This window comes from Trichechus manatus, unplaced genomic scaffold, assembly GCF_000243295.1.
Source record: "Trichechus manatus latirostris isolate Lorelei unplaced genomic scaffold, TriManLat1.0 scaffold00161, whole genome shotgun sequence".
Taxonomy (NCBI): Eukaryota; Metazoa; Chordata; class Mammalia; order Sirenia; family Trichechidae; genus Trichechus; species Trichechus manatus.
In genome coordinates, this window is record NW_004444097.1 from 181,057 (window position 1) to 204,333 (window position 23,277).

General features: G+C 40.3%; 1 protein-coding gene across 1 annotated transcript; it reads left to right on the forward strand.

Annotated features, from left to right (window-relative positions):
• The first annotated feature begins 7,529 nt into the window (after positions 1-7,529).
• On the forward strand, positions 7,530-20,726 carry BLOC1S6 (biogenesis of lysosomal organelles complex 1 subunit 6). The gene is made up of 5 exons (XM_004386282.2): positions 7,530-7,714; positions 11,939-12,080; positions 13,401-13,488; positions 16,694-16,780; positions 17,199-20,726. Exons 1-5 carry the CDS (start codon positions 7,633-7,635, stop codon positions 17,316-17,318), a joined length of 519 nt encoding a protein of 172 aa, XP_004386339.1. The 5' UTR covers positions 7,530-7,632; the 3' UTR covers positions 17,319-20,726.
• Positions 20,727-23,277: the final 2,551 nt, after the last annotated feature.

Below are 23,277 nucleotides of genomic sequence, written 5' to 3' on the forward strand. Positions count from 1 at the left end.
GACTATCAATCATCTTAATGCTAAAAAAAAAAAAAGATAAACAAGACATACATCCTCCCCCACCCCAAAAGAAATAGATAATGAAAGTTGTATTGATGGTAAAGAAAGGCCTTACTGTTGATGGTGATCCCTACTTTACATCTTGATCTTCTAATTCTGCAAGTGTAGAACTTCAGTTGTCGTCTTACACGTAACAAAACTAGCTTATTGTATAAGACTGATTTGTGCAAAAGAAGTGAATTTGTAAGAAAACATACAATTGCCAAGTCCACTGATATTCATTTAAATCACTTAGTCGAATTCTCGCCTTCCATGCGGATACCTGGGTTTGATTCCTGGCCAGTCCACCTCATGCACAGCCACCACCCATCCGTCAGTGGAGGCTTTTGTGTTGCTATGATGCCAAACAGATTTCTGTAGAACTTCCAGACTAAGACAGACTAGGAAGAAAAGTCTGGCAATCTACTTCCAAAAATCATCCAATTAAAGCCCTATGTATTGCAAAGATCCAGTCCACACAGATCGTGGGGATGGCACAAGACCAGGTAGCGTTTTGTTGTGTTGTACATGAGGTCGTCTGGAAGTGGGGGCCAACCTGACGACAACTAACATCAACAACATCCCACCAGGGAAGTCTAATTAAGAAACTAAATTAAGGTTGGTAAAATATGTAACCAAGGCATTAATAACAGAAATAATATTTCTTCTGACACATAACAAGTGCTTAGTTAAGGGCTGCTGTTATTTGCAGTAGTGCTTTACAGTTTACCCATCTTGTTAACATGTCCAATTGGTATTTAATTCTCACAAGAAGTATGTGAAGTAATGGTCCAGTAGTAACCATGTTTTTTACTGATGAAAAAAACAGGCTTAGGGATTAAATGACTTGACTAAAATCTCATAACTGAAATAGCATCTGTTGCTTTGGTTGCTCCAATTTCCTTCCTCCTTTTGGTAACAAGCCTATGATTTTTCTTAAAGAAACTACCCCTGTGCCTTTCTATAACCTCTTGCAGGACTGCCAGTCAAAGGGCTGTGCCTCTCCCTGTTACGTGTGGCCCAGGATGGCCCATCAGGGTCCTTTATAACCCTGTCACGGATTGGATTGTGTCCTCCAAAAATGTGTATCAATTTGGCTAGGCCACCATTTTGTCACCTGAGGTGATTTTCCTATGTGTTGTAAATCTCTCTGTGATGTTAATGGGATGGGATTAGTGGCAGTTATGTTACTGAGGCAGGACTCAATCTACAAGATTAGATTGTGTTTTAGGCCAATCTCTTTTGAGATATAAAAGAAAGAAGCAAGCAGAGAGACATGGAGACCTCATAACCACCAAGAAACAAGAGCCAGGAGAATAGCACGTCCTTTGGACCTGGGGTCCCTGCTCTGAGAAGCTCCTCAGCTGGAGAAGATTGATGACAAGGATCTTCCCCCAGAGCTGACAGAGAGGAAGCTTTCCCCTGGACCTGGCACCCTGAATTTGGACTTCTAACATAGACTGTGAGAGAATAAACTTCTGTTTGTTAAAGGCATCCACTTGTGGTGTTTCTGTTACAGCAGCACTAGGTAACTAATACCGGCCCCTGGACTCAGAGCTGGTCTAGGGGTGGGCACGAAATCCAAGTAATTTGAATCTTTTTAAAGGGTTTGGAATTAATGCTAGGAGTGAGTTGGCCTCATTTGGGAGCTGTAAGGACCAAGAACGCCTGGAGCCATTTTCCTAGCACACTGAGAGATGCTGGAGTGAAGCCAACACCCAGGAAAGCAGAGTGAAGAACGGGAGGGAGAGAGAGAGAGAGAGGTTCCTGATTTCATTTTTTGGGAATCCCTGAAGCCAGATCAAGTCCTGGACTTTTTAGTTCAGTGAGCCAATACATTCCTTGTTTTGCTTAGGCTGGTTTGGACTTCTTTACCTGCAACCAAAAAATGCAAACACAGCTAATGAATATCTCAGCTGGGTGTAAAACAGGTCTTCTGACATCAGATCCTTTGCTATTTCACTGCTGTATACTTCAGAAAGGTGTCCACAACTCTAAATGTCAAAACTGATTAGGTGCTCCTATGGGAAATTTGGGACCCTGCCCTCTTTTCATGGAGGCACACTGCTCTAGATTCTCTTCAAGTTCTCTTTTTCAAAATTATGTCACCTGCCTTTTCTCAGATTGCCTCAAGAAGAATAACTAATTGCTGGCACCTGGGATTGTCGTCGGCTCTTCAGAAACATTCTGGTTTTCCCCCTTCCTGAGCACATGCTAGGGTGACACTTCCCGCCCTCTGGAAGTGGGGTGTGGCCATGTGACTGGCAGTGCTCAATGAAATGTGACACAGGTCACCGGGGTGAAAGGCTTCAAGAGTTGGTGTACAATTTGCTTTGTTTCTTCTTCCTACTGCAAAGATGGAGGAGGTTGGTGAAGGTAGAGGTTCTGTCTGCCTAGGTCTCTGAGTGAAGACTTCGTGGAGCAGAGCCCTTCATAAGATGGACATATCCAAGTATGTTGAGCCTGTCATCTATGAGGGCTGTTACTGGAGCTTAACGTAGCCTGCCTTGTCTAATAGAGGACCCAATGCAGTCCCTAAGCTCACCTTTAACAGGCTTTGTCTCTAGTGATACTCAACATAAATAAAAGAGAGAAGGGAAGTTGAATTTCAATCTCTTTTTAATAAATTACTTTAAATGTTTACTTGAAAATAGAAGCTTGAACAAAACTTGGTTTGTATTTTCATATGTAAAATGTTTAGAATTGTGTGCATTTTCAGAAAATTTCTAAAGCCATTGCTTTTTACTTCTGCATATATTTTACAAAACTTTTTGTGGCAGAGTTAGGAGACTATGTTGATGAAATAAGGCATATAAAAATATTCATTATATAATGCAAGGGAGGAAGGATGGAAAGTGTCCAGAGTTGCAGTGGGTGGAAGTATTTTAGCACTTTGCTGATGTGCAAGAATGTTCCTCATGTAAATATAAGAGAAAAATGGTCACAATTGCCTGAGAAAAAACATTATCTTTTCAGATTGGTTAACCATAGGCAAAATGATTGACTAGTTTTCTTTAGTATTCCAACTCCTCTGAAGGAAATTGGAGAAACAGAAAGCCTGCAATTCCCTTCCTTTTTGTTATTTTAGGAGAAATTCCTTTTGCAAGAGTGTCATCCTATGTGAATGTGTTTATATTTTTGACACTTTAACCCACTTTGTCCTGTGTATCATCCTCTTCTCCTGTCCCTTTTCCCTGCTGCCCCGGCCCCTCTATTGTTCTCTCTCAAATTTTTTTTGTCACCTACCACCTAACTCTTCTGATTTTGGGGAAAAAAATGAGGAGAGATAGATGAAAGGGAGGATGAGAGTGAATTTCTGTGAGAGAAGTAGGTCGAACTGGGAGTAGATTTTATCAAATCATAGCACATTCTAGATATAGGGCATTCCTGATAAATACAAGGAGGATAAAGTATTCATGGATTAAGATTTCTTTCTTTCATTGATTCTCCTACCTATCTACTCTTCTTTGGTGAGCAAAAATATAGGGTATATGAAAATGTAAGGAAAATAGAAAAACTAAAATGTGGGTAAACAGTTTTGCCATATTGCATTGTATTTCTATCTTTCGGATTTCAAGGTCTCATAAAGCTAAGACTTACTTTCTTTTTGCTCTGAGTATATACAGTATTTAACTTTTTCTGGATATTGTTTCTTTTAATTTCTTTGAAGCAACTTCTTTAGAAGTTCAGTGTTGCTACCTTCTGTCTTTCTTTTGGTCTAAATGACTAGGTACACCTTTCTCCGTTAGGTTCCTTTACTAATCATTTAATCTGTTAGTCTTTTCTTCCCCCTGAAGACAGTTAGCACCTTGAGACTCTTGAGTGTGAGGTTCACTTTTGCTTCTCACAACGTTCGTTCTTACCTGGAAGGTTTTACTAGCTTTTCTCTGCTGATTACATTCTAGATGTCCTTCAGGTGGGAGTCCGTGGGTGGTGCAAATGGTTAACATGCTCTTTGCTGCTAACCAAAAAGTTGGTGGTTTGAGTTGACCTAGAGTAGCCTCAGAAGAAAGTAATTCTACTATGTATAAATAATACAAGTTTCTGATAGACAGGAACCAGGATTTTTACCTCTTTTTACCCACTACAGTGCCTAGTCCAGCCTTAAATACTTCCGAAAAATCAGCCCTTCAAGATCCTGTGGAGCACAGTTCTACTCTGACACACGTGAGGTCACCATGAGTTGGAATCGACTCGGCGGCAACTGGTTTGTTTGGTCCTTCAAGGTACAGCTTAAATTCCATTTTCTCTATTTGTTGTCCTCTATTAAGTTTTTCACAGGAGAAAGATGTGGCCGTCAGCTTCTGTAAAGATTTACAGCCTTGGAAACCCTATGGGGCAGTTCTACTCTGTCCTGTAGGGTCACTATGAGTCAGAATTGACTTGATGGCAACAGGTTTGGTTTGGTATCAAGTTTAAAAAAAATTTCTCTACTTCTCAGTTGTACACTGCACAGTTGCACATCTGGGGTAGGTTGAATGGTGGCCCCTCCAAAGATGCCCATGTTCAGTTCTCCAGATGTGTGAATGTTACCTTACATGGCAGAAGGGGCTTTGCAGATGTGATTAAGGGTCTTAAGATGGGGTGATTATCCTGGATTATCTTGGTGGGCTCAGTATAATCACAGGAATCCTTATGAGAGGGACGCAGAAGGATCAGAGCACGAGAGAAGGTGATGTGGCAATGGGAGCAGAGGGAGGAAAGGCAATGCGACATTGGACCATGATCTCTAGAAATCTCTAGAAGCTTGTAAAGGCAAAGAAACAGATTCTCCCCTAGAACCTCCAGAAGGAACCAGCCCTGCCGCCATCTTGAATTTAGCCCACTGAGAATGATTTTGGATTTTGAACTCTAGAACTGTAAGACAATAAATTTGTGTTGTTTTAAGCAATTACATTTATGGTATCTGTTACAGCACCAACAGGAAATGAACCTGAGAACATTATGTCCTTTGTGATCTTCTGTTTCGTATAATTTAGTGCTTTACTGTCATGCTCACTAATTCTACTATGTGTAAGTACTAGAAGTTTCTGATAGACAGGATTTTTACCTCTTTTTCCCCCTACAGTGCCTAGTCCAGTTTTAAGTATCAGTTGTTTCAAGAGGATTATAACTTGGGTACATAAAAGGGAATGGCCACTACCAGTGGGGAAATGAGGGCATTGTGAAAGACATATAATGACTCAGTGAACTGTGTTTCCTTACTTGACATCAAATTCCAACATTTTAAGCGCTGTCACACGAATAAACATATGCATACCCATGTTCATTGTAGCGTTATTCACAATAACAAAAAGATGGAAACAACCTAAGTGCCCATCAACAAATGAATGGATAAACAAATTACGGTACCTATACACAATGGAATACTATGCAACGATAAAGAATAATGATGAATCCAAGAAACATCTCACAACATGGATGAATCTGGAGGGCATTATGCTGAGTGAAATAAGTCACAAAAGGGTAAGTATTGTATGAGGTTACTATTATAAAAACCCAAGAAAAGGTTTACACACAGAAGAAAACAATCTTTGATGTTTGTGAGGGAGGGGAGGGTGGAGAGGGGAAATCACTAACTAGCTAGTAGACTTGTATTAACTTTGGTGAAGGGAAAGACAACACACAATATAGACAAGGTCAGCATAACTTGACCAAGGCAGTCATAGAAGCTTCCTAGACACATCCAAACACCTTGATGAAACCAGTCACTGGGCTGAGGGCTGGGTACCATTGTCTCAGGGAACATCTAGGTCAACTGGCATAACAGAGTTCATAAAGAAAATGTTCTGCATCCTACCTTGGTGAGTAGTGTCTGCGGTCTTAAAAGCTTTTGAGAGGTCATCTAAAATGCATCTACTGGTCCCACCCCGTCCGGAGGAAGGAGAATGAAGAAAACCAAAGACAGAAGGAAAATATTAGGCCAAAGGACTAATGGGCCACAACTACCACAGCCTCCACCCGCTGGAGCCCAGAACAACTAGATGGTGCTCGGCTACCACCACTGACTGCTCTGACTGGGATCACAATAGTGGGTCCCAGACAGAGAGGGACAAAAATATAGAACAAAACCCAAATTCACACAAAAAGATCAGACTTGCTGGTCTTAGACTGGAGGAACCCCCAAGACTATGGCCCCTGGGCACCCTGCTAACTCAGAACTGAAACCACTCCCAAAGCCCACCTCTCAGCCAAAGATTAGACAGGCCTATAGAACAAACAATAACACACGCGAGGAATGCGCTTCTTAATTCAATTAAGTATGAGACCAAATGGGCCACACCTGCCCAAAAGCAAAAACAAGAAGGCGGGAAGGGACGGAAAAACTGGACCAATGGACACAGGGTGTAAAGGGAAAGCGGGAGAGTGGTGACACATGGCAGGACTGCAACCAGTGTCACTAAATAATGTTGGTATAAGTTTTTGAATAAGAAACCAATTTGAGCTGTAAATTTCCACCTAAAGCACAATAATAATAGAAGACTTTTATGGTGGGACGTGGAGTCCCAGCACTTTGCTGTTGACCTCTGTGTCACATGCAGTGTCAGCTGCACCATAGCTGCTTCACAGAGACTGGAACACAGACAGCATTCAAAAGGCACTTGGTGCAAGGAGCAGAAATCTGGGGGGTGGGTGGGGGGGTAGAGGAGGCCCCGGGCGGTGCAAATGGCTAACACACTCAGCTGCTAACTGGAAGGTTACAGGTTTGAATCCACCCAGAGGTGAATGAGAAGAAAGGTCTGGCGATCTATTTCCAAAAAATCAGCCACTGAGTTCTACTGTGACACACATGGGGTCTCCGTGCGTCAGAACTGACTCGATAGCAATTGGTACTAATGAAGGGAAAGGAGAAACAGAAAAGCAACATGGGTCTGGTAGAAAGTCCTTCTGGCCTATTTAGCTGATTGTTTCTGTCAAGATGCTGCCAACGAAGCCTTAAATCATTTATCTACAAGGAACAAGGGGAGACAGGAATCGTGGCAAATCCCCAGTTAGCAAGGCTGAAGCTCACATAGGGACCCTGGTGGCTTGGCTGCTAACAGGTCGGCCTGTTCTGCGGGAGAAAGACGTGACAGTCTGCCTCTGTAAAGACGACAGCCTTGGCAACCCTATAAAGCAGGTCTACTCTGCCCTATCGGGTCGCCATGAGTCTGAATCGACTAGGCTGCAGTGGGTTTGGTTTGGGTTTAACTTTTTAACGGTTCAAATCTCGGCGAAAGCACGGAGTCCTTCTTCTAAGGGCTTCTCTGCCCTGGATCCGTCTGTCTTCTGGCTCCCGCCCAACCCAGACAAAGCCAACTTCCAAGCTCACAGCGGCGCAGCACCTCCCCACCACCCAGCCTCAGGCATCGAGCATCGCACACGCAGTCAGCTGACACAGCCCCCCAGGCGACCCGGACGTCGGTGTGGGCGTTCCCGGAGGCCGAGGGGGCGGGCCCACGGTTACGTGTGCTGAGCCCGCCTTTTTCCGTCCCATCACTTCCGGGTCCGACAGCCGCTTCTGTCCGGCGGGGCTTTGGGGGCGTTCGGCACCGCCTTCCTGCTTCTCTCTGTTCTGGCGTCTGCCCTTTCCCGGTTCCCAGCGGGAGGGACATGAGTGTCCCTGAGCCGGCGCCCCCAGGCGGGGTCATGACACGGCTGCCCGACAGCTTGGGGGCCGGGGAGCCGACGCCGGGTACGTGCTGCCGGAGGCCGGCCGAGTGCGAGAGGCGGGGACTTGGGCTGCTGGGTGGGCCTCCGCGGCAGGAAGCTGCTTTCGGTTCCGAGTTTCTGGCCTCTGCGTGGAATTGGGGACCCATGCCGGCCCTTCTGCCCAGTGGAGTGGGCGGGAACAGAAGTCTGGATGGGAAGCGGTGTTTGGGGGGCAGTTGGGGGCGGTTGATGGTGGGTTTATTTGGAGTTTGTTGAGTCCAGTGCGTCCCCGGCTATTCGTTTTAAGGTCGTGGCTGGGGATGAAGTTGTCAGGACGACGGGTTTGTGATTCGGAGCATTAACGTTATTGACCACACCCTCATGAAGTGCTCTCTTTTGCTTAGTAACATTACTGTATTCCTGTTCCTCCGGCGGTCTTTCTCCAGCTGGGTTCCGGGAGAGATTTAAGCCCAAGTGTTCTAAGGCATCATTGAATGCAGTGAATTAAGTTGCTGTGCATCGCGAGTGGTACTGTTCATGTATGTACCGTCATTGGGAGAATTGAGAAAGTAGTCAGATTATTTTCTGTGTTCTGTGGCTCCGATGAGGCACTCTAGATGAGAAAGGCTGCAAGGCTTCGGATGTGCTTTTTCTTCTACCTACTGTTCCAGAAATACAAGGTTACCCCAAAATAATTCTCTCCGCTTCCTCCTGATCATATTTTTACTCAGTGATCTTCCCCCTCTTCAGACCTTCATAAATTGCCTCTAAAAATGACTCCCTTGTATGTTTTTGCAGCCTGGGCCCCTCTCCTAAGTCTTGTTGCTCCCCCATCTACTTGCTCAATATCTTTACCGGTTGTCCTGCACTAACCTCGCACACAAAACCAAACCCACTGCTGTCGAGTGGATTCTGACTCATAGCGACCCTATAGGGTTTCCAAGGAGCAGCTAGTGGATTGGAGCTGCTGACCTTTTGGTTAGCAGCCATAGCTCGTAACCACTGCACACCACCAGGGTTTCCCCTCGCAGGTAGCTCGTTCGTAAATAAAAGCAAATGTCTGATCCTATTGGCGCCGTCACCCTCACTTGAAACTTTAAAATGACACTTGCCTATTCCTCTCTTGCCTCCTACCTCTCTATTTAGGAGATTCTGCAATACAATTTTTCATTTGTCTCTTTGTATTTACAACCATAGTTGTAAGGCTAGCCCACCTCCAGTCTGCTGCTCTTCCAACCCATCCATCCCACTGCAGGTACGTCACTGCCCCAAGATAAAAAGCTTGTGGTCATGTCACTCCCTTGCTCAGAAACCTTAAACAGCTCCTCACTACTTACTAAATAAAGTTCAGACTCATTAACGTGGTGCTCAAGGGCCCTCACAGGCTGTCACGTGATCTTGTAGCTCACTGCTGTCTGGCCCATACTGGAGCCACCCCAAACTACCTCCCCTTTACAGAGCAATCCTTTGATAGTCCCACCTTTCCTCATGCTGCTTCCTTTACCCAGATTGTATCCCTTCCGCTCCTGTCTCAGAATTTGTACCCGTTTGGAAATAGTAATCCTCATAGATTGCTGGTGGAATTGTAAATTGCTGCTACCTCTTTAGAGCCAAACATGCAATATTTATGTTAACAAATGCATAAACTCTTTGTCCCAGTGATCTACTTCTAAGGATTTATCCTACAGAAACAGTGATATGACTATATGCAAAGATAAGCAAACTCACTGCAGCGGTGTTTAACATAGGAAAAAAACTGAAAATGTAAAGTATCCATGCATAGGGGACTGGTTTGTAGAGGGCCAGCGGAAGGAGAAAGACCCTCAATGAGATGGATTGACACAGTGGCTGCAGCAATGGGCTCAAGCACGACGACGATTGTGAGGATGGCACAGGACCGGGCAGTGTTTCGTTCTGTTGTACACAGGGTGGCCGTAAGTCGGAAGTGACTTGACGGCACCTAACAACAACAGCGGGACTGGTTAAACAAATTATGGTAGAATTCTGTTCTGCTAAAAACAATGCAGTAGGTCCGTATATGTCACTGTGGAATAATATCTAAGATACATAAATGAAAAGTTGCAGAACAATATGATTTCGTTTGTGATGAAAACAAAGTTATATACATGGGAACGCAAAGACAGTTTCTGGAAGCTATGTATGAAACTCCAGAGTGATTCCCTCTGGGGTAGGGTGTGAACGGTGATATTTTCTCTTTTCAGTTTATGGCTCCCTCTGTATTGTTTAAAGGAAACCCTGGTGGCATAGTGGTTAAGAGCTACACAGCTGCTAACCAAAAGGTCAGCAGTTCGAGTCCACTAGGTGCTCCTTGGAAACCCTTTGGGGCAGTTCTACTCTGTCCTATAGGGTTGCCGTGAGTCAGAATCGACTTGGTGGCAACGGTTTTTTTGGTAGTGTTTAAAGTTTTTACAATGACCAACACTCTTAAAAGAAAAAAAAAAAAAAAAAGACAATTCTGTCCATTCTTCAAGCCTCAGCTGAAATGCCCACACTTTCTTTAGGAACTGTTGCCAGATTTGACAGATGAAAGTGATCTTTCTCTTCCCTGAGTTCCCATAACAATTTATTTCTAATGGTGTGTATTTCACGAGTCACCTGGACTGAGCCTTTCCAGGGAAGGGGACGTGCCTTATTCATTGTTGTAACCTCAGAACCTAGCACATAATAGAGATGTTCAGCAAATGTTTCTTGTATGAATAGGCTAGGGACTCCGTCTTCTTATTTGTAATCTCCCAGAATAAAGTACCTTGCACTTAGTTAAATGTATGTTCAAATATGAGTAACTGAGACTCTTCTAATAACCAGAGATTGGCGGTCCCTGAGTTAAAATGTGTGTGTGTGTGTGATATATAGTAAGGGATTTGTATTAGTTGCTGTTTCTTAAAATTCAAGTATCCTTATTTGCATTTGTCTGTTTTTCTGTAATATTTGTTTTCTATATTAAAGAAAATTGCCGTTGTTTACACTCATTGCAGTCAAGCCTTAAGCGATGGTATTAATTGCCAGATATAATTTCTTCACTTCCCATTGGTGGCACAATATCCCTAAATCCTTCACTTTTCCCATTATATTTATATTTGTGAAGTACTTCAGTTTTTATTTAACTTACCTGTTTGAATGTTGCCTTGTAACTTTGAGAACTTCAAAGTTTATGTGTTTCTCAGGGTTAAAAAAATCATACTATTTTATTTTGATTTATCTAAAAGCGAATTTTGAATATGACAGCATGTCATTTTTCTCAATCTTGCCAAAAACTGTACCTGGAAATGTGCTATAAGCAATGTGTTGTGATAAATGCATTCTGTATAATGTTCTAATTTGATGTTCCTGATTATTACCAAATTATGATTGAGGAGGTATTTCGGAGTTTAATATTAATTGTTAAATGCTCTTGGAATATAGTTTTAGTTATGTGACCATCATTTTTTTTTTCCCCCTCATTCTAAATCAGTGATTCTGAAACCTTAGCAACCTTTAATTGTACCCTGTTTAGAAGCTGTTTTGGTAGGAGCAATGATTGATGGGTATTCATTTTAAATATTTGTGAATACCTGGCACAATGCTTGCACTGTGATTATACAAAGGGAAAGTATGAGGCATAGTTCTTGGCCTCAGATTTTGGAAGTATGGAAGACAGGATTTACACAAAAAGACAATTGTTTATGCACTCTTTTCTGTAGTACCTTCAGGTGTTCAATCTTGTGAGATGAGAAATTCCTAGAAAATCTCTCTCCTCCCTAACAAATGATGAAACAACCCCTCTTTTACGTGTAAATAATATATTAAGCTGTATGTCAAATAATTATGGACCCACATTTTTGCTTCCATTGAATTGAAAAAAATATTTTTAGACATTGCATTTTGTTCATATAGTTTTTGCAGGCTTTTGAAAGCAAGAATGCCTAAGTTCAGTGAACTCAGATTCCTTTCAGAATGCATTGAAAACTATAAATGTCTGCCCTGAAAAATACATACAAGGACAGATTTGTGCATATGTTAATGTTCTTTTACTGTAGATATTACCTTCTACTGATAGCTTAAAAACAGTTTTTGAGCCCTTAGAACCCATTTTTTGAGAGGAAGCCCAGAAGGTAAAAGTTAAAAAACACCTGTTGTGGAAGAGTGGGTTTGTGCTGAGCCCCACTGCCAGCTTCCTTCTCTCCTTCCTACCTGTTCCCTCCTCTCCCCTTTTAGTAATGATATCAATTGAAAAGCTTCCTAAAATTTGATTTTTGCTTGGGGACAGGTTTAAGTGACACTTCTCCAGATGAAGGGTTGTTAGATCCCTTGACTGTGGAAGACAGAGCCGTGGAGCAGCTGGCAGAAGGATTGCTCTCTCACTATCTGCCAGATCTGCAGAGATCAAAACAAGCCCTCCAGGAGCTCACGTAAGCTAACAAAAACCAGTTATGCACTCATTTCCTTGCTGGCATAAGCCATAATTTACTGTATAATTATGTACTGTATTAAGATATATTTTGTAACATTTAATCATAATCAAGTATTTATATTATCTTTTTTGATAGCAAATCGTAGTAGAGGAATACATAGTAATCTAAATGTAAAAGAATGAAATGATATTCTTAGAGCATTTGATATCTTCTAATAAGTACTGCTAAACCTTATCTAGATTCTGGATCATTATGTTATGAAAATATTGCCTATTGGGATGTTGCAGGGCGGGTATACCCCTGTTTCTGAGTCGAGAAATTGCTTCCATAAAAGTCACACCTGGGTTCAGTTGGTGGTTCAAACAAGTTGCCAAAGATCCTTAAGTTACCTTTTTTGAGATACAGAGGTACAGAGTATTAAGGTACTCTTAAACCTAGGGAGTGGTGGCAGCCTGTTTGTGTTGTCCTGCTTCTCTTGGCTGGCTGACTTGCTGGGTTCTCTTATCATCTGTTGTATATTTCACCTTCTGTTTTCTTCTCTGATCAGAGCTGAAGGGACAAACTTCAAATATTTAAATATTCAAACTTCAGATATTCAATTAGATGACCCTACCCCTCAATGTCACTCAGCCCTGTGATCATAACAGTGGTTGAATTTGGAGAGGAATATTAGGGAAGTTGACTTTTCTTCCTCAATATGATTTTAAAGAGGACCGTTAGAAGTTCTGTGGTCTGATCTCATTTTATAGATGAGGAAATTTAGGCCCAGAGAAATCAACTGAATTTCCAAGATCACACAACCGGTTATTGGCAGTGAGATCTTGTGGTTCCTAGTCCTGTGCTTTTTCTATCTTGCTTCTTATTTATTCCTTTTGAGTTATTATTCATTGATACTGCATCTTCCCCAACTCGACTTTGAAAAGTAATTGCTCCTCATTTCCTTTATGAGAATATTGCAGTAATAAGATACAAAACATAAGAAGTTTCCTGGGCATGATAGTATAAGAAACTTCTTTTGGGGGGATATACAGAGAGTTGGTACAAATAATTTTAAATGATTTGTTAGTTTTAGTTTTTAGAGTCTGAACATGAAGAATAAAAACACATTTAATTACCAGAACATAGCGTTGGAATGTTATTTTGAGAAACAGATTATGCTACACCAAATAAGCTTTGGAGATCAATTCTCTGCAAGAGCTTTTATACATTTCCAGCTTGTTCCGAACCTTTAACATTAACCAAAGTGAATGTGTTTCCTTTTAATGAGCCAGTATTTATAGTATGTAAGTTTATTTTGGCTGTGTGCTTTTGTTTCAGACAAAACCAAGTTGTACTATTAGACACGCTGGAACAAGAGATTTCAAAATTTAAAGAATGTCATTCTATGTTGGATATTAATGCTTTGGTAAGTATGATGTGAGGATGGCACAGGACCGGGCAGTGTTTCATTCTGTTGTACGTAGGGTTGCTGGGAGTCGGAACTGACTCGACAGCACCTAACAAGTATGATTTAGTTGGTTTAGGTTAATGACCTCTAATTTTAAAAATAGCAAAGTTTAGCCTCATAACTTAGCTTTGTACTTGTTCAGGATCTTTTCCTCTAATTTTAAAAATTTATCTTTTAAGTGGAAATCATGATTTACTTTACTAGAACTTCCTTTGTCATGAATTATCTTTCAAATCTTGAACTTGTAATAAGAAGTTTAACTTATTTTTAAAAGTCCGATCTGTTCGTAATTAGAGACTTACAAAGGAGAACTGAAATGAAGGAACTTTTGGTTACTGCTTTTATCCTTAAGGAAAATGTATCTTTATTTAGCTATCAATTGCATCATTTTCCCCTTGAAACTAGCTTTATTTCCTTGTGTGGCATAGTCATAATGCCATAACAAATTAATGTTGTGACCCTTTGACAATGATCAGTTAGATCTTTCAGTGTAAGTGACAATAGATGAACTCCATCAAAACCTCTGTAGCTTTTTTAAAATTATTTTTTATTGTTGAGAATATACACATAAAAACATAGACCAATTCAACACCATTTCCACATGTACAATTTGTTGACATTGATTACATTCTTTGAGTTGTGCAACCATTCTCACCCTCCTTTTCTGAGTTGTTCCTCCCCCATTAACATAAACTCAGTGCCCCCTAAGGTTCCTGTCTAATGTTTCAAGTTGTTGTTGTCTGTTTGATCCCATATAGATAGATCTTAAAAGAGCATAAAGCTCAAGGCAGACATTCTTTACTAGTTCAGCTGAACCATTGTTTGGTTTTAAGAAGACTTTGGGGGATATTCTTGGATTAAGGTTTAAAGATTATCTCAGGGCATTAGTTTTGGGGGTTCATCCAGCCCCAGTGGCTTCAGAAAGTCTAGATTTCATGAGAATTTTAAATTCTGTTCTGCATTTTCCCCCTTTTGATGTAGATTCTTCTATAGCATCTTTGATCGAAATGTTCAGCAATGGTAGCTGGGCACCATCCAGTTCTTTTGTTTTATGGCAAAGGAGGCAGTAATTCATGGAGGCAATTAGCCACACATTCCATTTCCTCCTATTCCTGGCCCTCCTTATTCCTCTGTTGCTCCTGGTGAGTAGAGAGCAACTGCCATTCCTTGGATGGCCCTTTGCAGGCTTTTAAGATCCCAGGTGCTACACAACAAACTAGGAGGTAGAACAGAAGCACTAAACATGTTATTAGGCCAGTTAACTGGGATGGTTCTTGAAACCATCACCCTAAACCTCCAAACCAAGGAACCAAATCCCATGAGGTATTTGGTTATACATAAGCAGTCTCAGCAGCTCTCTTTTTTTTTGTTATTGTAAATATACCTATCACACAACTTTTGCCAGTTCAACTTTTCACAAGTATACAACTTACTGACATCAATTACATTAATTGGCTATGCAACCCTACCCTTAATCAGTGAAATTTTTCCATCACCATAAACCAAAACTCAGTGCTCCATGAACAGTACCCCACACTTTCCCCTTCTCTTCTGCCCCCGTTAACCACTAATAAACTGGTCTCTATACATTTGTCTGTTCTTGTCTTTTTCCATAAGTGAGGTCATACAGTATTTGTCCTTTTGTGATTGATTTATTTCACTCAGCATAATGTCTTCAAACTCCATCCATTATGTAGCCTTCTGATAAGAATTGATACTCTTTATTTTAAGAAACAGGATATTAAAAAAATAAGGAACTTGTGGTTATCTTTCTCTTCCTCTGGAACATTAGAAATGGTTTGGTTCGCATGATTGTGTGGCTATTCACATATACCTCAAAAAAAGGGACTTTTTCATTGGGCTGTTGTTGTTGGTTGCTGTGGAGTTGATTCAAACTTCTGCTGACCCCATGTGTGCTGAGTAGAACTGTTCCAAGGTTGTGACCTTTCAGAAGCAGATTGCCAGGCCTGTCTTCTGAGGCGCCTATGGGTGGGTTCGAACCACCAACCTTTCAGCTAATAGTCAGCCGCTTAACTGTTTGTGCCACCCAGGGACTCCTTTCACTGGGTAAATGTGGCTTATGAATGTGTTCCTTTTCTAACAAGCAAAAGCAGAGTCTGTTCTCTCCAGCATTAGACAGAGACCTGTGGTAGTAAATTCGAAGTCCTACTCAGTAGTATGTGACTTCTCGTGAAGGAGATGGGTAAGGCTACCCTGATTACGTTTGTTTCCCCCACTGAGTTCATGTTGCAGTAGAACAAATATTTGTCCAATGAATGAACCAAACAGAATGTAATATTGTTTATTCAGTGTGAAGGGGCAGGAGCTAAGTCCCTCTTCTTTCCTCTCTCAGCCCAAGAGTGGTTTTGATTATCAGCTAGGAATGGAAAATTGGAAGGTGCAGGGAGCTATAAAGAGGGTCTGTAAGCTTTAGAGCTCAGTCACGTTAAGGTGGCTACTGAGATTTCTCTTCATTTCTTCTCTCTCCATTACCTTGTCTGAGACTGAGGTGCTTTTTTGCTTCTCTCCTACCTAGCTAGGCCTGCATCATCCTCCCGTCTTCCTCTGACATGGGACTTCACTTTAGGCCCTGGAGGCTGGCTGAGATGTAAAGTCCGTACTTAGAACTCCTTGGGAAGCAAAGTGTCCTCACAGAGGCTGTTCTGCTTGGTCTGGCCTCAGAAGTCTGAGGAATGTGACTGGGTCTGGGCCACATTCCTCTCAGGTCTCTCTGACCACAGCTTGGTTTCCCTGGTGGGTGGCGACTCTTCATGAAATTGTGCTGTGAACCCTGGCTCCGTCTCTGCTTGTAAAGACAGTAGAAGTGTTTTACTCTTCTTGAATGGAACTGATGGCATTATTGGGTAGTCGTCCTGAAATTTCAGGATTATACTGCAGGTTTTTCAAGCAAAATGTATACAGTATAGTATAAATATCTATTCTGTGGTCAATAACTCTTAATTGTCGTTAGGGTTTTAAAAATTCTGCTAATGGTTTAAATTAAATTTGTATTTTGGAATTAAAATATGGAGAAAATCAAGACTTAAAAAAAAAAATTGACCAACTTGGAAATAATGAACGGTCATTTTGGTATTGATTTATTTATCCATTTTGATATCTCAGTATGTTTTAACTGAATTTTCTCTTACTTTTCCGTGTTAAGTTCACTGAAGCTAAACACTATCATACCAAGCTAGTGAACATAAGAAAAGAGATGCTGATGCTTCATGAGAAGACAGCAAAGTTGAAAGTGAGTTGGAAATTCTTTCACATTCTTTATAAAAGTAGAGGTTTAATTGTTTGTTTTTCTTTACTATTTACTTTTTATATATGTATATATAATAACATACTTAATTCATGCTACATTATTTTCTTTTAAAAATCTGTCCTTTATTGAACCTCACTCTAGGCTTCTCTACTAATAGCTGGGCTGGTGGGCTCATATTGTCTGGATATGTAGTAACTCCCTTCTAATGACAGCTTGGAGTAACTTTTTTTTTTTTTTTTTTCAGTCAAGGGGACCTTAGAGTACCCAGAACTAATTTAGTTAAATATAAAATTTACTCATATAGATTGATGACCTCAAAGCAAAGCAGTATTGCTTTTAATTTAGGCCATAACCTATAACAATTGATTGTTCACTTGGTTTTTAAATTTTTTTGACACAGAAAAGAGCACTTAAACTGCAGCAGAAAAGGCAGAAAGAAGAGTTGGAAAGGGAGCAGCAACGAGAGAAGGAATTTGAAAGAGAAAAGCAGTTAACTGCCAAACCAGCTAAAAGGATGTGAACAGTTGAATGTCCTTGTGTGTATTTCCTTTGCTTGTCGCATCATCTGGATTTAAGACGACCCAGGTGTCACTAGAGTTACGGTAGTGCCTTGTACCATTGTTACATTTTGAAATCCTTTTCCCAGGATTGCTGTGTCTCCTTAGCTTCGTTTCAGCCATTTTTCTAAGTAGTAGGTATAATATTACTTGGTTTTGACATTTATATGTAATTTTTTCAGTATTTACGTAATGTTAAAATTTATCTTGGCCTTGAATCATTTATAAACTGGAAAATAGTCTGATTGTTACACTAATCTAGACTCTAAGTGGTTAAAAATTACTATACAGTTTTTAGCTTAATAGGTACAGATTTAAGTTTCCATTCCTTATTGTATGAGGTGACTTGCCTTTCTGGCAATACAATGCTGGTTTTTGGTTATTGCCTTTTCATTGCTTGGTCAGGAAGATAGGCCAACTGTTTAGTATCACTGGGAAATAGGTGGTACAAGCCTTTGTGAAGAACATACTAGAAAAGTGTGTGCATATGAAATAACAGCATCTTAGACAAAGGATAAGTGAGCAGGATGCCAGATGGATTCCCCCGACCTCATACGCTGTCTGCTTCCTAAAGTCTGAAACCACACTGAACCTTTCTTGTTGCTATTTAGTTCTTACGTAGCTTCTGGGTTCAGGGTTGATTACATCTATTTCTAAGGTTTAGGGGGTTATGGAGCTATCACACACTCAGTATGCTTAAATATTATAATACTTGGTAACAGGCATCACACTGAGATATAGTTGTCAAGTAGATATGATAATGAACCCAGATTTCCAGCTGGAAGGTCTAATCCCTAGTTCTGCCTGTCCTCTGATTGGCTGTGTGGCCTTACAAGCAGTTACTTTTTCTGTGCTTTTACACATTCTTCAAGTAGAATTACATATTCCAATCACCTACTTTATAGATAAGGACAGGAATGGTAGAAAATTAGTAAATAGCTTCTTCACAAAAGAGGGAGCATGATACCTCTAGTGCTTTCTAGATTTTTTTCCAGCATTACATGTAGGAACGTATTACATGACGGAAATAGGAAGTTTCGTTGTTTAAAATCCAGGTGTATTATTTGCTGTTTCACTATTATTTAATATCCAACTGATTGCCAATCTCTGTTACATAGGGAATGTTTAAAACCTGTAAAGATATATGATTAGAATATGTATCTTTTATAATCCACATTAGATTTTTGGCAAGCTGGAATCACTACCTCTGATCACATATCAGGCCAGTGATGGAGAAAGCATTAGATTTAAACTGAGTGCTAAACATTGGTCTGTTTAAAAGTTTAAATAGTTTGGTTGGAAGAGCCTTTTCCTCTTTAATGAATGAATTTTGGTCTCATAATTCACTTGATTTCAACTTTATACTTAAGAATATAAATATATTTTATTTGAAAATGCCAAGTGTGGCCCGCAGATACTCACTAAAATTGCCCAGGGCAGGATTCATTAGGGCTTGTGGGACAGTGGCGTTTCAATAGCTAAATGTACTCGTTTATAACCTGCCAAAGGCTGGGCGCTGTTTCTCTGGGAGGTTCATGGAAGTGAGTCTTTAAAATGCTGGTTCCTGGATACCACTCTAAACCTACTGAGTCAAATCTTTTTTTTAATTGGTTTCCCCCAGGTGATTCTGGCATCCTGAAGGTTGAGAATCACTAGTCTGATTCCCACGCCAGGCTGCATACCATTATTACCTGGGAACATCTGAAAAATACAGACACTCCTAGATCTCAGTAGTTCTAAGGTAGAGCCTGTAATCTGAATTTTTTAAAGAGCTCCCTAGATACTTCTGATGCAGGGAACCACTAGTGATTTATATTTATAAGCAGTGAAATAATTTAAAAACTATCCAGTAACTCTTGACAGTAATCTTAAGAAATAAATTCTGGACCATTGCTTTTGATATAAGTCGGATTTAAGACTGAACCCTAGCAGATGGGAAATAGATATAGGATTCTGGTTAATTCATTGAACTTTTGTGACCTGTATTAAATTATGTTTATTGAATGACTGGGCAAAACATTGCATTATGTGAATTTTGAAGACTTCTAAAAATGTAAAAAGAATAGATATATTAGCATCTACTATTTTAAGGTCAGTTGTAAATCAGAAGTACTGTTATCTTGATAGTTAAAGTTGAAAACTTTCTCTGTATTTCAGTAACATAGAGATACAGCTTTACTGACTAAGCCTAAGTGGGAATGCTAATACTTAGACTTGCTGTATTTTTGTATAAAATAGTGAATTAGTGCTTGAGAGACTTCTGTTTTTTGGTTGAAAAAAATTGCCTTTGTTTTGAAACTGTATCACAAATGTACTGAAGTAAAATGTTGAGGTTTCGTTTTGTATTTGACTGTGCAGTAGGTATCATGTAAATATGCAGATGCTGAATGTAATATAGATTGTGTTCACTGTGAGTTTTTGAGTGGATACAGTCTACAAATACGCCAGTTATACGCCTTCATACAATAGTCTGTTTCTGAGCTTTATAAAATGATAACTACTAATGTGTTTAATAAAAAAAAGGCTCTGAATTATCCAGTGTCATTTATCAAGCACCATTCTGTACACAGCATCGTGTACATTATTTCAAACATTCTACTCTTGCTTTTCTCTCCTGCCGTCTTCTTAGTGTTTGCTGTGTATGTATCACAAAATGACCGGTGTACTCATGAAATCCTTTTCAGAAAGGTGACAGAAAGTGTCGTGAAAAAATTCGCATTGAAATAACCCAACTTCCTAAAGTTCTTTATTGCTCTTTGAGAGTGAAAATAGTAGCTCCTGCTTTTAAGGGTTCGGTAAGTGCTTCCCAAGCATTTCTGCGTGTATAACCCGTAAATAGTGGAAATTTCAAAACAGAATATTTTAGGCCAGTCCTTAGATTGCTGGGGGAGGGACCTCTGTATAGCCACTGGAGAGGGCGTGAACTCCCATAAATTTCTTACAGAATTTTGTGTATATGTGTTTCCCCAGGACTGAATCCATAGATTTCATCAGATTCTTAAAAATAAAAAAATTCTTCCAAAATGAATTAAATCATCAAACCTCTAAACCTCACTGTGCACAAATTAAGAAAAATTACTTTGTTTCTGAGTTTTCCTGTGGATGAATATAGTTTCTATTTTATATGTTCAGATTAACTGAATATTTAAGACTTGTTCTGTAGCTAGCTTATTCATATTGTTTTAGGTCAGTTTGCTTGTATAAGGCCAGATAGCAGGTAGTCTTCAGGGTTAGCATTTGGCTGAGACTAGATTTGTTTTCAAAGCCAGGAAGAGAGTGAAGGGAGTAGCCAGGAAGACAGTTCTAATGGCTAATTTAAAAAGCACTTAGAGCCGAATTCCAAAGAAACAGTGTAAAGGAAAGGCAATCAAAGAGAAACCAGGTAAAATCTGGGGGATGTTAAGAGGTGGTACCATCACTCATCTGTCAGTTTGTCATACTGTAGTGGCTTGCATGTTGCTATGATTCTGGAACCTGTGCTACCAGTATTTAAATACCAGCAGGGACACCCATGGTGGACAGGTTTTAGTGGAACTTCCAGACTAAGACAGACTAGGAAGAAAGACCTTATGGAGCAGAACAGAATATTGCCCCATATAGTGCTGGAAGCTGAGCCCCCTAAGTTAGAAGGCACTCACAATACACAGTGGCCACAATAATGGACTTGAAAATACCAATGAACATGAAGATGACAGGGCCAGGCAAGGCTTTGTCCTGTTGTACATGGAGTCGCCATGAGCAGAAGCTGGCTTGATGGCAACTAACAACAACAGGGAGTGGTGCTTGAGAAAAAGACAACGACCGAAGTGGAATGGAAAGGCAATCTCTCCATGTCGCTGAATAAGGGAGGCTATATAGGCATGTAAAGAATAATAAATTAATAAAAATCCACCTATTATAGGATAAAAATAATGAAAGATCACCCCCTATTATCACTTCATCATAAATGAAGAAAAGGTTATAGCTGTTCATTCTGGTTTAGACCATAGATATATGCCTAAATGTGCTACAGGAAGCCTGCAATGCTCAAATCCAGGTCTGGATGGGGCTGAAAATCACTCAAGTATGCAGTCACTCTTATTCTAGGCTTGATTTTTATTAGTCCATTGGAAAGGACAGTCAAAGTATATGGAATACTTTGTGCAAGGGAATACTAAGAAAAACGTGGATAGACTTGAAGGTTTCTGGCCTCCGCTTTGCTAGTAAGATTTTAATCTTTAAAGCATCTAGGGCCTTAGTAACATAGTAGTTATGGCTGTGGACTGTGAAGTCAGACTGTCTTGCTTCATAGCTCTGCTTGTTTGAGACGTTGGACAAATTACTTAAACCCTGTGTGGGATTTTCACTGTCTAGAATCCTTTATCCTATTAATATCTGCCTGTTGGATACCTACTCATTCTTTGCAACTCAAATATCACCCCTTTATGGTTTTTCTTATCCTTCTCCCAGAAGAATTTCTCTTTTGCTGTGTTCCCACAGTACTTTATGATAACATCTGCCTTAGTGCTCATGGTATTAGTTATTTGCTCACGTGTCTCTCAAGATCAAGGATATTTCTTAACGACTTTCTATTCCATGGTGCAGTGCCTGGCCTGTACTTGGTTTTCAGTAAATATTTTGAGACTGAATTGAATCCAGTAGGATATATATGTCCTGTATATAGCTATAGTAAAAAGCTGGATCAGATAAATGCCAAAAAAGGAATATTACAATAAAAAATTAAATTTCTGCAGTTCAGATATGGCTAGGGAGTCTGTAATCCTTGACTAATCCAAGCCACTGCTTCAATGCCTAATTACATATTTAATCAGACTAAAAAATAGTGATAGCATGTCCCAAAGTCTTGGGACTCAAATGAGCTCAGAGATGAGTGGACTGCACTGTAGAAAAGTAGATGCTACCATCTACTGTTGAGATTTAGTCTCTCCATCAACCATTGGCTACTCAGGTCTCTTAAAAGTTGGAAAAGTAGTTTCAGGGAAGAGGGGCAGTTGGAGAATTAAAAAAAAAAAAAAGAAAAAAAAACCTGATTAAAAAACAGATGGGATAATGCTGCCATCTGGTGGTACTCTGTGCTCCCCTAGGTCTGCAAATTGTAGGACTGTTTTAATTGGTTTGATCAAGAAGTTTGGCCTAAGCTTTTTCAATGATAGTTTTTTAGATGAATCAGAATTTTCCATATGGTCTGAACTTTTGTTTTAACAGTGAGATATTTGAAAGTGCTCTATCTGAAATATCCAATAAGGTTTAAAACTTTGTTTTTCTAACTTTTTCAGTCTCCTGGTTTGATGGGATTGAAGTTTCGTTTTTGTCTTCTCGAATCATGGTCAATTAATCTGTCATCATCAGTCAAGCTCAGAATCTTCTAAGAAAAATATTCCAGGCTAAAGATCTTGCTGTGAGCAAAGGCCTTGGAAGTTCTGTGTTTTTACTCACTCGACCCTACCCCGTAGGGCCTCAGCTGATTGGATCTGGGAGGGACACCTGGCCATCACACCCATGGGCAGTGATGAGTTGGCCTGGCAGGAAAAACTCTGCCTAGCTGGGGACTATAGCGAATCTCATTGGCCTGGTTAATTATTTGTCAATTATTGTCTTGGAGGTTTGCATTAGGACACTCACTCAGAGAGAATCGGCCCTTTAGTAATTGAACGAGAAGCAGACAGAGAGAGCAGCTGAATGTTAAGTGAGAAGGTGTAGGTTTCCATGAACTACTGTTGAACTATAGCACCAAGCTAGAACAAGGTAACCAGACCCCTCAAAATGCCTTGGGTCCTGAGTGATCTTCTTGTACAAGACTCATGAGACATGGTGCTGGGTTTTTCTTGGATTCCTAGGGGGATTTGGCTACTGGGTTAAGATTCCTGTTTTCCACATTTCCACAGATATTTTTACAATACCATCCCGTTCCCTTCTTCCCCC

Bases quoted from the DNA above. Each gene is read 5' to 3' on its own strand.
- BLOC1S6 (XM_004386282.2), top strand. From the start codon at position 7,633: ATGAGTGTCCCTGAGCCGGCGCCCCCAGGCGGGGTCATGACACGGCTG. The intron at 7,715-11,938 runs GTACGTGCTGCC...GCTTGGGGACAG, and splicing joins GGCCGGGGAGCCGACGCCGG to GTTTAAGTGACACTTCTCCA. The intron at 13,489-16,693 runs GTAAGTATGATG...TTCCGTGTTAAG, and splicing joins TGTTGGATATTAATGCTTTG to TTCACTGAAGCTAAACACTA.